The 12,735-nt window shown below is 42.5% G+C and overlaps 1 protein-coding gene across 1 annotated transcript in view; it reads right to left on the bottom strand.

Moving 5' to 3' along the window:
- HADH (hydroxyacyl-CoA dehydrogenase) overlaps positions 1-4,976 on the bottom strand; it is a 45,381-nt gene extending 40,405 nt beyond the window's left edge. Inside the window, exon 1 of the mRNA XM_081554527.1 lies at positions 4,754-4,976. Coding sequence (XP_081410653.1) covers positions 4,754-4,888 — 135 coding nt within the window. The 5' untranslated portion in view covers positions 4,889-4,976. The remainder of the gene's footprint in view (positions 1-4,753) is intronic.
- Positions 4,977-12,735: the final 7,759 nt, after the last annotated feature.

The following is a 12,735-nucleotide window of genomic DNA, read 5'->3' as shown; positions in this document are numbered from 1 at the left end:
TTACACTTTACATTTGTCTCTATGTACAACTAAAAATATAAAAGCTGCCTTGAAAATAAGAAAGTCGGAAGACACTTGGAAACACCGAGACTCGCTGTGTCTTCTCATTCTCATCGCCGACGCCGTCCTTCCTGAGGGAACCCCTGGACCAGCTGGAGCAGGACTCCAGCAACGGAGGGAGAGGAAATGAAATTAGAAACTCAAGAAAGGGGCAGATAATTGTGAGGTGCATCCAGGACATGGCAGAGAAAACCTAAACCTGACTGAGGTACCATTTCTGCTCCACAAAGTCCAAATATGTTCCATGGCATTCATTTTTCTGCCTGTCAGCCCTACCTCTTCTAGAGTATCTTCAGCCACACCCCAAGTCCAAAGACTAACATGCCGACAGAAGCTGATTTTACTGTCCCCAATACATCACGGAGATCAGCTGCTGCTGCTAAGTCGCTTCAGTCATGTCCGACCCTGTGTGACCCCATAGACGGCAGCCCACCAGGCTCCCCTGTCCCTGGGATTCTCCAGGCAAGAATACTGGAGCAGGTTGCCATTTCCTTGTCCAATGTATGCACGCATGCTAAGTAGCTTCAGTCGTGTCCGACTCTGTGCGACCCCATGGACAGCAGCCCACCAGGCTCCTCTGTCCACAGGATTCTCCAGGCAAGAATACTGCAGTGGGTTGTCATCGCCTTCTCCACACGGAGATCAGAGAACAGCCCAATAAAGAACCATGCGACAACACAGAAAGTGAGGGAAGAACTTCACGACAAACACACCCCACGCGCCTGAGGACAAAGTTAACACCTGGGAATAAAACTATTCCCTCCATAAAGAAGTCTGAGTCCCTGTAAGGAGAGCTTACAACTTAATGATGGTGCCAGTCTCCTGAGATCTTAAAACTTCTCCTAGGCCCCTGCACTGCTTTCAAGCAAATTTCAACAGAGGCAAACTCACTGAGGCAACAGGGAAAGGGTAAAGCTAAATAACACAAAGCAATTCTGATCATTCTTCTATTCAGCATCAGAAAATTCAGAGTTGGGGGCAGGAAAAAGAGATGGGCAAACCAATGCAGAGCCGAGAGAGGAGACTTCCAATCCACTTGAGTCCTCAGCAATACAATGTCAAGGAAACATATATCTGTAGTTTAGAATACGGCTCCCCCAACCCCATCCTGTTTTAACAGCCTAAGGAGTTCTCCCCAGAAAAACATGTGCACTTTTTGCTCTTTAAGAGGGATCAAAAAAAAAAAATATCTTTGGGTGCAAACCCAGCTCCAACCCCCTTCAAAATGCAAACTCTCACTTCCTCAAAGTATGGCACACTAAAAGGAAGGTAAACCAGAAAGCCAAGAAGTCCACTCCTGAAATGCCATTCCCAGAAATCCCACTGGCTGCTCACCAGTAACTAAATGAAAGCCATAAACTCTCTGAGCTCCTTATATGAAAAAAAAGGCAATTCAGGAAGCAAAGCTTAAACTCATTTTACAAATTGAAGAAATGCACAGCTAATAACTTTCTTCCCTTTTTCCCTTCTTTACAAAGCAAAAAACCACCCAACCCCTACTCAAGGGTCAATTACTGGTGGAAGTTTCTTTACTAGCCTAAGTATCCAGGTGAAGATAAACTGGCAATCAGACCCAAGTAAGAATAATGTGTGAACGCACAAAACAAGTTAACCTTACTTAAATATTAACCATGAGACAGGTGTGTGTGTGTGTGTGTGTGTGTGTGTGTGTGTGTGTGTGTGTGTGTGTGTGTGTGTGTGTGTGTGTGTGTGTGTGTGTGTGTGTGTGTGTGTGTGTGTGTGTGTGTGTGTGTGTGTGTTTAATTTAAAAAAAAAAAATTACAGGCAAAGTACTCTCGGACAAAACAAATATGGTCTGTGCTCTGATGAACTACATATTATTAAACACAGAACTCACTTGTCTTAAATTGCTTAATTGCTTGAGAAATGTGTCAGGCTCCCACAAAATCTAGGGTTGTTTTTTTTTCATCCTACTCAACATGAACTGGAAAACATGCCAAAAATGACAAATTTTTAAAGTATTAAAAATGTAAATAGAACTACACTTTGATTAAAATTTAAACTACTTCAGAAAGAGTTCTGGAGAATGAAGCTAAATGCAAATTAAGGATGTAATTTAGGTGTTACTTTGTGCTTATGGTTTTAAAGCTTTACTGAGGAGGATAAAAAATGCCTTCCCTCTTTTCAGAGGTCCCTGAACAAACTGTATTGTCAACTGGCATTCACCTTGAAGATCAAGCAAGAAAGATCAGAATCACAACCAACACCCTCCATCTTAACATTACAGTCCCACCACAGCAGCAAGTTCAGAGATGGGAATGGTGTGAGGGGACAATGACAAAAGGACAACGATAACACCATAAAGGTAATAACCCTCAAGAGAGCTAACATTCTTCCTACTAAATGCCACTGTGTTAAGTGCTTGATGTGTGCTAATGCATTTGATCCTCTCCACTCCCCTAGGAGGCTGGTCCTACCTCAGAGATTAGTAAAATAAGGCACAGAAGCAAGTTTCCCATATCAGTACAGCCAACATGAGGCAGGCCAGCACAGGCCATCCTAGTTTCCCACAGTGAACTGAATACAATCTACAGTCAAGGTATATCAGCTAGTAAGTCTATGGCACTAAATAAGCAAAACAGATTTACCCAATACCAAAAGCTGTAGGTCAAGGAGCATAAAGAATGAGGCAACATTGGCTCAAACAGCATGACCTAGGGTAGAGTGCAAAAACAGATCAAAGCCAACCAACTGGCAGAAAGTGGCACAGAGATATTCTTCAGGAAAGGGTGGTTCCCCTCTACAGGATTAAAACTGCCACCTACAGTGGCTGAAGCTCTTTTAAACCTTGTTATGTAAGGACAGAATTACTTAAATCTTTGGTCTTTATCAACTTCTTGAATGACAGTTCCATTATATTTCCATTCTGAGGGGTAAACAGCTTTCAACACCTTAGGTTTGCAAAAGGCACACCTTGGTCCAACTATGCAAGGATGTGATCCACAAGTCTGAACTGCATCAGTGTCAAGCTCCTCCCTCTTTCTCAGATGAAAGCTCCAACATCATACTTATAATTTTAGGTTCTACCTGTGTGCATTTTTGTACAACATAACACTCTTTTTTGGCCAATAATGTGTACAACATTCCAAGAACTGAGCAACTTGAATTTGTACAAAAGCTTAAGTGACACTTTCAACTTGGCTTCTAATCCTCTTCCACTGATGTCTTGAAGGGACCATCAACTCGAGTTTCTATTGTTATTCCATTTCCTGTATTGTTTTTGGGAGCTTAAGGCTCTAATATCTTGCCACTAAGATGCTGTTTACAGGTTTTTAAGCAAATATAGTATTTTATACCTGCCCACGATAAATCTCCCTTTCACGGAATAGGGAGATTTGGGCGGAGCAGGGAAATACAAATGCACTCAACCTCAACTTTCTTTTGAGTATCATGTAGTATATAAAGTGCGGAACTTTCAAGGTTAAAGGGACTTACTCCTCCCACCTCACATATAATAAAGATTCCATAACCCAGCACCAGGCATGTACACAATAAACAGGGTGAGTGAGAAGAAATCTCAGGGTAAAACATTAATGAAACACAGATTTCAGGAGAAACTGCTATCAAATTAATATGTTGCAAAAAACCCGCAGTGTCGTGTTGCAAAAAACCCGCAGTGTCGGAAAGTTTAAGGTATCTATCTAGTAATAATAACAAAAGATTTTTCTAAAAAGGAAGCACAAAAAATAGACGCTGTGGCTAGAAACAGACACTAAAAAAAAAAAAAAACTAAACTCTTTCATGATCATAGCCACTTGAGTACTCCTCCAAGAAAAATTAGATAAATGCCTCCCCGCTCACAACACAAGTAGCAAAGGGCTGAAATGCTAAGAATATTATCAGCTAAGCTATGAAAATCACGGCTACCTGATTCGATCTGTAAAATAACCGCTAAATGTCAGTAAGTAAAAATACAAGTATCACAGCGTGTGTGCCCGCGCGCCTGCTCAGCCGTGTCCAACTCTTTGTGACCCCATGGACTGCAGTCCGCCGGGATCCTCTTGTCCATGGGATTCTCCAGGCAAAAATCCTGGAGTGGGTTGCCATTTCCTCCTCCAGGGGATCTTCCCAACCCAGGACCTAGGTAATAACTGCACACCTGACCCTGAATCACAGCTCAGCTGGAACCGGACAGAGTCCTGCAGATGCAGCGAGATTAGAGCCCTCAGTCGCCCCCTCCCCCAGTCTCCCCAGCGCCAGAGGGCACTGGGTCAAAGACAACTCGTGCAGCTGTTAGTGCAGTCTCAGGGCCTCACAAGCTTCCATTAGGTAACTTTACAAAATGCTACAAAAGTGCTGACTACTATTCTTTTCAGCAAGCAAAGGCAACACTCGGAGAGAAGAAAGAAGACCATTTAGGAGAGAAGAAAACTGCTCTGACCAACTACTGCAGAATAACTGATAAAATTAAAACTGATCGCAGTCCGGGTCTCGGGCAGCAAACCCCGGAAACTGAGGCTCGGCCCAAAGACACTAGATCTTTGGAGGAGTGGAGACTCACAGGCCCAGAAATTTCAAACTACACGGGGGAGGGTCGGGATGCAGACTCCCCGAGTCTCCCGTGGGCGCTGGCCTCAGGCCAGGCACTCCACTCCGTGTCACGGCCCGCCGGCGCCTTCCTGTCAGGACGGGCAGAGAAGCGAGCGGGCAGAGGTGCCCACGGACGGCCCACCTGGGCAATGCCGGCGCCCATCAGCCCACCGCCGATGACCGTCACGTGCTTGACGAGGATTTTCTTCGCCGAGGCCGCGGCGGTGGAGGAGGAGGAGGACATGGAACGCACGAACTGCCTGGTTACGAAAGCCATGGTGCAGATGGCGAAGGCAGCGACAGGCTCAAGACCTGGCGGAGAAGCAACCTGCCCCGAACCCCAGAAAGAGCTGCGAGCCGACGTCAGGGGGCGGAGGCCCAGGAGCCCAGGAGCCCGCGCGCCCTGGGCGTTGCAGTGACGTCATCGACGCCTGGGCGTGGCCTCGCGGCCCGCTTTCCCCATTGGCGAAGGCCCCAGGGACGGCGTTCAAATGTCCGAGCGCGGCGTCCAAGTCCAGTTGGGCTGGTTCGGGCGGCTGCCCGGCTCCGGAAAACCCGAGGACCTGGGTTCAGTCACCGCCGCCAGGCCAGGCGCGGAGGGGCGGTTAGCGCTCGGGTACCGGCGCAAGCCAAGTGTTTACTCGGAAAAGCCACGGGCCCCTTGTAAGGGGAAGTCGGTGGTGTTACCTTGTTGAATCCTCTCAGTTTTTGTGTAAAACTCGGCGCCGAATAAATACGTGTTATTTGGCAGTGGTGATGGGGGGACCAAAAATGAGCACCTTCCGTTCACATCACCAAATAACCAAGTCTAGGGAATATTCTAACCCAGTGCGTATTGTACCTGCTAAAAACGGAGGGAAACAAAGTGCTCACACCCAAAGCAATGTCTACTGATACACGAGTTTTAATGTAAAAATCAGGTCCACTAAGCGAAAGAGAGGTTTAATCTTTAATTGCCCGTTTCAACTTTGCATGTTTATCAATGCAGGGAACGAACGTGTGGACAGTTTAGTCAAAGAGCAACCTTTGTAGAGTAATGATAACAATAGGCCAATTTTCTCGTGTGAGTAATTTTTAGTTACTGTGCCTTAGTAATACGGATAAATTTGTTTTTAAATATTTTATAAGGATTCACCAACCCACCATCCAAAGTCGGCCTCTTCCTATTGGAAGTAACTTACATAGTGAATCCCTTGTTCACCATTCCTTTGCTTTCATCTCATTTCTACTTCGGAAACAGCAACCCACTCCAGTACTCTTGCCTGGAAAATCCCATGGACGGAGGAGCCTGGTGGACTGCCGTCTATGGGGTCGCACAGAGTCGGACACGACTGAAGTGACTTAGCAGCAGCAGCAGCATTTCTATTTCTAATTCTGTAAAAATATGGGAGAAGTGCTTTTGTTGACCACTCCGTTAGGCTTGGGACATTTCTAAGGAGATCATTATTGGCTGAAGACACTGTCACATGCAAAAAAAGTCTGTTAAGTGCTATAGAGAGTGTGTGTGTGTATCTGTATGTGCATATATTAGTTGCTCAGTCTTGTCGGAGTTTTTGTGACCCTACTGACTGTAGCCTGCCAGGCTCCTCTTGCAAAAACCAGCAAGACTAGAATTGGAATGAGTAGATTACACAGAAAAACTAGTAACTTGAACAGATGAGTTAATTTATGAAGATAAAAGCATTCCAGGCACAGGAAGCAGCACATGTAAAGGTAGAAATGTAAAAAAATATTGCCCACGTGAAAAGGATGAGAAATTAGATATGTTTAGGGATGAAGCTAGGATGGTAGAATAGGAGGATGCACAGATGATTCTTTCAGTGTATTTTCGTTCTCATTTCAAAGTTGTGTCTAATACTAAGCCAAATATATTCTAATTATGTTGTCATCACAACATATATTTTTTAATGAGTTTGAATGCTAAGTCGCTTCAGTCGTGTCCAACTCTTTGTGATCCTATGGACTGTAGCCCACCAGTCTCCTCTGTCCGTGGAATTCTCCAGGCAAGAATACTGGAGTGGGTTGCCATGCCCTCCTCCAGGGGATCTTCCCAACATGGATGGAATTCATGGATCTCATTAGCAGGCAGTTTCTTTATCACAAGCGCCACCTGGGAAGCACTTTATTGTGTGTAATGTAAAACATAATGCCTGAGTAATTGGTAGGTCTTCAGATCTCTGATTTCCTTTCCTCAGAAAAGAAAGAACAACCACTACCGTATTTTTTAGCAAATCTGAGGCCGTCTGTATTATGTGAAGAAAGGAGCACTGGAGTGAGAGTCAGGAGTCCTGCTCAGTCCCTGGTGTGGAGTAAGACCATCTGCAGACAACCTTCCTGGGCTTCAGGGTCCTCATCTTTGAAAAGAAAGTACTGGACAGGTACCTTTCCAGCTGTTTCATACTCAGAGTCTAACCCTCATTTACACTCTTCTGAACCAGGAAGGCCACACTGACCTCTATTCTTGCCCAGTCTTGATCAGATGACAGTTACAATAGAATCATTCTTCTTTTTGGCAGAATTGCAGTTCTTTTCCTAAGTGCAGCCTTGGGCTTTTGGGCACCTGGTAACAATTTCTGTGACCTGTGACTTGCACCTTCACCCTATTCTTGGGGTGGGGCTTCATTTCTCTCTGCAGGAAGAGTGGTATACTGGGAAGCATGGCTCTGGTCACCGATTAATTCAGAAACAGCAAAGGAAAGGTATCCCTTTTTCCAGGTAAGGAAACTGAGGCCCAGAGAGGTTCAGAAACTTACCTGAAGTCACACAGCTAATGAATGGCACAGTGGAATTCAGCCCCAAGACAGTCTGTTTGAAGGGCTCATGTTCTTGACCACTATGTTTTTTTGCCTCCCTTCATAGCAACCCTGAGGTTACCACTGCTATCCAACTCCAAAGGTGAAGAAACTGAGGTTCCGAGTGATTAAGGCATTTGTTAAATGTAACTCAGATTAATCACTGGCTAGGCTCGGATTCGAATCTATTCTAACGTCACTCCTTTCATAATTTTATACTCCTTAGAAAGTGCTGCTGCTGCTAGAAGGGAAAAAAATTGGAGAGTGGGCTCCAGTAACACATATGTATGTCTAGATTTGGAGCTTTTACTGTTATACTAATGTAATCATTAAGGTTGAGCAGATTAATTTTTTTAGACCTTCCTGCTAATTAGCCCCAGTGCTGTAAGTTTTGCACAGTGATTCCAATATTTACACCTGAACACTCTATAGAACCATGTATTTTATAACATCCTGATTTCTAGCATGTGGACTCATGCTTCTCAAACAGAAACATCCATTAATAATTGTCTATTGATCACCTCTACTTGGAAACCCCTCAGCTACTTCACTGTAACTTACCAAATTTGAACCTATTATTTTTCTCCTCCCACAATGCTTTTTGCCTCCTCTTGCATTCATCATCTCAGTTCATGATGACCCTGGTCATCGACCAAGAGTGTTTTCCTTCCCTCTCACCACCATGTTGGTTGGTCAAATGTCATTGATTCCACCTCATTGATTCCATCCAGGATTCCTTCCTTTTGTCTCCCTCTGCGTTTATTCATACTGTCTCCCGAGTACAGGCTGAGCCCATTCCTAACATGCCTTGATGAAACTAATGTCTCTTTCTCCTAGTTAATGTTTCACATTCTTCTCAGAGTGATTTCTCAAGTTAGAAAGTGGATCACTGCACTCCCATCCTTTTAAAAACTTTATCCACAGGATAATGACCTAACTTCTCAAGTCCTGGCCCCAGTACTCTAAACTCACTTATTTCCTTCTACTTCTCAAATACTTTAAATCCTAGCCGCAGACAACCAAGTTGATATCCTAGCTTATAAATTGGAAACTATCTGATATAAAGATCCTAATATTTATAAATGAGTTGGAGGGTAAAATATATTTTGACTAACTATACTTCTGAGATTTTCAGAGCCAGGTATTTATTTATTTACTATTTTATTGAAGGGGAGGAAGCAAGGGTAAAACAAGCATTTAACGAATGCTTAATTTGCCAGGCTCTGTGCCAAGCATGTGATGTGTATCTTCTCATCCACTCCCATCAGTCTAATGTTACTGTTTCATAATGTATATGTTTATTTATATTCATTCATTATATTATATTCACATAATTATATATAATATTATAACACATAATTATACTCATAATGTATATTTCATAATGTATATGTTTCCCATATAGGACAACTGAAGCTTAGAGCAGAAAATAACTTGCCTGATGTGTGATAGGGAGAGAGTATAGAGCCAGGTGTTGAGCCCCAGGCTACTCGAGTGCAAAGTTGTTGCTCATAACCGGTGTCCTAACCTACTTCATCATGATGAATATGTTACAGCAGAGTAGTGAGGATGATTTGAAGAAGGCAACGGCAACTCACTCCAGTACTCTTGCCTGGAAAATCCCATGGACTGAGGAGCCTGGTAGGCTGCAATCCATGTGGTCGCTATGAGTCGGGCATGACTGAGTGACTTCACTTTCACTTTTCTGCATTGGAGAAGGAAATGGCAACTCACTCCAGTGTTCTTGCCTGGAGAATCTCAGGGACGGGGGAGCCTGGTGGGCTGCTGTCTATGGGGTCACACAGAGTCAGACACAACTGAAGTGACTTAGCAGCAGCAGCAGCAGCGAGGATGATTAGAAGGTTTTCAAGCAGAGAACATGTTACAAGGACATTTCAGACAGAAAAATGTATATGTAGACTGGAAAGGAACAAAGAATAGAGAGTGGTCTGGAAATACAGTTAATGCAGGATGGATAACAAAAGCCCAGGGAACTTTTGGGTGAATGAAGATGAGATTAGAAAGGTAGGCAGGGGCCAGATTAGAGTGAATGTTTTTATGAGAATCATAATCACAATCATGTTCTTTTCAGTTTTTTGTTTAGAAATAATTGAACTTATGGAAAAGTTGCAAGAATAGTGCAAAGAAACCCATATACCTCCTACCCATATTTACCTGTTGCTAATATTTTATCAAATTGCTTTATCTTATCAATTGTCTATATCTATTAATCTATAATAGACATTTTTTATATAGATGAATAATTTCTGAACCATTTAAAGGTAAGTTACATACATCATAGTCCTTTATAATATTTCAATGCATGTTTCCTAGGGATAGAGTGATTCTCTTACATAATGATAGTAATCAACTTCAGTAAATTTAATATTGTTACAACATTTCTATCCATCTGGGCACCTGTAATCCAATTTAGTTAATGGATCCAGTAATGTCCTTTATAGTTTTTTTTTTCTTCTAGTACTTAATCCAGTCTAGAATCATGTATGGCATTACTCTATAGATTGTTTCTGTCTCTCTCTCCCCCTCTTTACAATAACAGCTTTATTGAAGTTTTAGTTAATTTGTTTTTATTTTTATGTTGAAGCACCGGCTTTCCCATGAACATGAGTTTGTATACAAGGAAACCATAGAAAGGACCAAATATCCTTGGAAGATATCTTTCAGAAACTGTAATAATCAACAACTCACTACAAGTCTTTGCATTTCAAGTAGGAAGAAGATTGCTAAACAAACTCAGATTGTAAAAAAAAGCACAGTGAGAACAAAAGCTGCCAAGTGGGGTATAATGAGAGAAGACAGTTTTCGGTGGTAGAACTTCCATCTTTAGTGTCATGCATTAGAAATGCCAAATTGGTATTATTGTTGTGGAAATTTTTCTTTTAAATGAGGCACAACCTAAAGAAAGAAAACTGAGTAGTAAATCTGAATAAGAAGGAACTATTACGATATAGGTCATTTAGTAGTAGTCTTCTCATTGTTGCATTAGTAATTTAATTTTAAACATGTTTGAGAAAAATAACTTAACCATATTCTTCCGGTCTGTTTGACATTCTAAAGTATTTTCTTGGGCTATTTTGTCAGTATATTTGTGCTGTGCTGTGCTCAGTCGTGTCTGACTCTTTGCAGCCCCGTGGACTGTAGCCTGCTAGGCTCCTTTATCTGTGGGATTTTCCAGGCAAGAATACTAGAGTAAGTTGCTATTTCCTTTTCCAGGGGATCTTCCTGACCCAGGGATTGGACCTGTGTCTCCTGCATTGGCAAGTGGGTTCTTTACCACTGCGGCACCTATACCCCTTGTCAATATTTCTTTGAAATACAACTGTAACTCGAGATGAGCCATCCTTGCAAGACATATGTTACATTATGAATATGCTCGTGTGATGTATCTGAGATTTGCTTCATAATAAATCAGTACAGAATGAGGCTGGTGGGAAGTGGGGAGTGTAGATGAAACAAGATTTGACCTTAACTTCTGTATGTGTTTCAAAATGTCCATAACTTTTTTATGCTTGGAGAAGTCGCTTCCCATTCCCATATCAGATATTTCAAGAACACATACAGATATATTATTTTTAGACCTCTTATTAGACCTCTTGGGATTAATTTGGGTGTTTGGAAAAGAGGGAAGAGTTGTTTAATTTTCTAAGTAATTAACCAATTGCCCATCCCAGGTTGTGCCAGTGGTAATGAATCCACCTGACAATGCAGGAAACGCAAGAGATGCGTGTTTGATTCCCTGGAGAAGGAAACAGCAAACGAGTCCAGTATTCTTGCCTGGAAAATTCCATGGACAGAGGAGCCTGGTGAGCTAGTCCACGGGGTTATAAAGAGTGGACACGACTGAGCACACACACAGCAACAACCAATTACCCTGGCACTGTTTTTTTTAATATTTTGTTCTTTCATAACGTGATGCCAGAAAAGACTCTTGAAGAGTCCCTTGGATAGAAAAGAGATCAAACCAGTGAATCCTAAAGGAAATCAACCCTGATACTCATTGAAAGGACTGACACTGAAACTCCAATACTTTGGCCACCTGATGCAAAGAGCCGGCTCATTGGAAAAGACCCTGATACTAGGAAAAGATTGAGGCCAGGAAGAGAAGGGGGCAACAGAGGATGAGATGTTGGATGGCATCATTAACACAATGGGCATGAATTTGACCAAACTCCAGGAGAAGGTGAAGGACAGGTAAGCCTGATGTGCTGCAGTCATGAAGTCGCAAAGAGTTGGAGACGACTAACTGAACAACAGCGTGATGCCACTTTTATACGCTAGAGGATATGCTATTTTGTTTCATTGATTCATCTGAATATTCTGGTGTTAGTACAAAACTGTTTAGTGATTCATTACTTTAGAAGTAGTATCCAGGGACTTCCCTGGTGGTCCAGTGGCTAAGACCCCACACTTCCAATGCAGTGGATGCAGGTTCCATCCCTGGTCAGGAAATTAGGATTCCAAATACTGTGCTGTGCAGCCAATATAAAAAGACAATGAAAGAAAGAAAAAAAAAAAAGATAGTATCCACCAAGAAATAAATCCTTGTGTATATGGTCAAACAATTTTGGACAAAAGTATCAAGATCATTAATTGGGGAAGACAGCCTTTTCAACAAATAGTGTTGGGAAAATTGTTATCCACATGCACAAAAGTTAGACCCTTACCTTACACCATATACAAAAATCAATTCAAAATGGATCAAAGACCTACACATAAAAGCTAAAATTATAAAACTCTTAAAGGAAAACAGGGGAAAAGCCTCATGACATTGGATTGGCAATGATTTCTTGGATATGACACTGAAGACACAGGCAACAAAAGAAAAAATGGACTGATTGGACTTCATTAAAATTGAAAACTTTTGCATCAATGGTCCTCTGGCCAGAGGTGGAAGAGATGATGGAAACTGAGGATTTTAATAAACAGGGTAACTGTAAATAATGAGGAGGTCTCTGGAGGAAATAAACTAGGTGATAAATCAGGGAGTATTTTATCCATTTATGGTATTATAACAAAAACACCATAGACTTGAGATTCTTACAAATAAATTTATTTCTCATGGTTCTGGAGGCTGTCGTTTAGTCACCAAGTTGTGTCTGACTCTTTTGTGACACCATGGACTGTGGCCCACCAGGGTCCTCTGTCCATGGGATTTCCCAGGCAAGAATGCTGAAGTGGGTTGCCGTTTCCTTCTCTAGGGGATCTTCCTGACCCAGGGATCAAACCTGCATCTCCTACATTGATAGGCAGATTCTTTACCACTGAGCCACCAGGGAAGCCCTTCTGGAGGCTAGAAGTCCAAACTCAGGGC

The sequence above is a fragment of the Giraffa tippelskirchi genome, chromosome 1 (genome assembly GCF_054371585.1).
Source record: "Giraffa tippelskirchi isolate mGirTip1 chromosome 1, T2T-mGirTip1v1.2.pri, whole genome shotgun sequence".
NCBI lineage: Eukaryota > Metazoa > Chordata > Mammalia > Artiodactyla > Giraffidae > Giraffa > Giraffa tippelskirchi.
The sequence above is the reverse complement of the archived record's forward strand: the minus strand, read 5'-3'. Positions and strand labels throughout refer to the sequence as shown.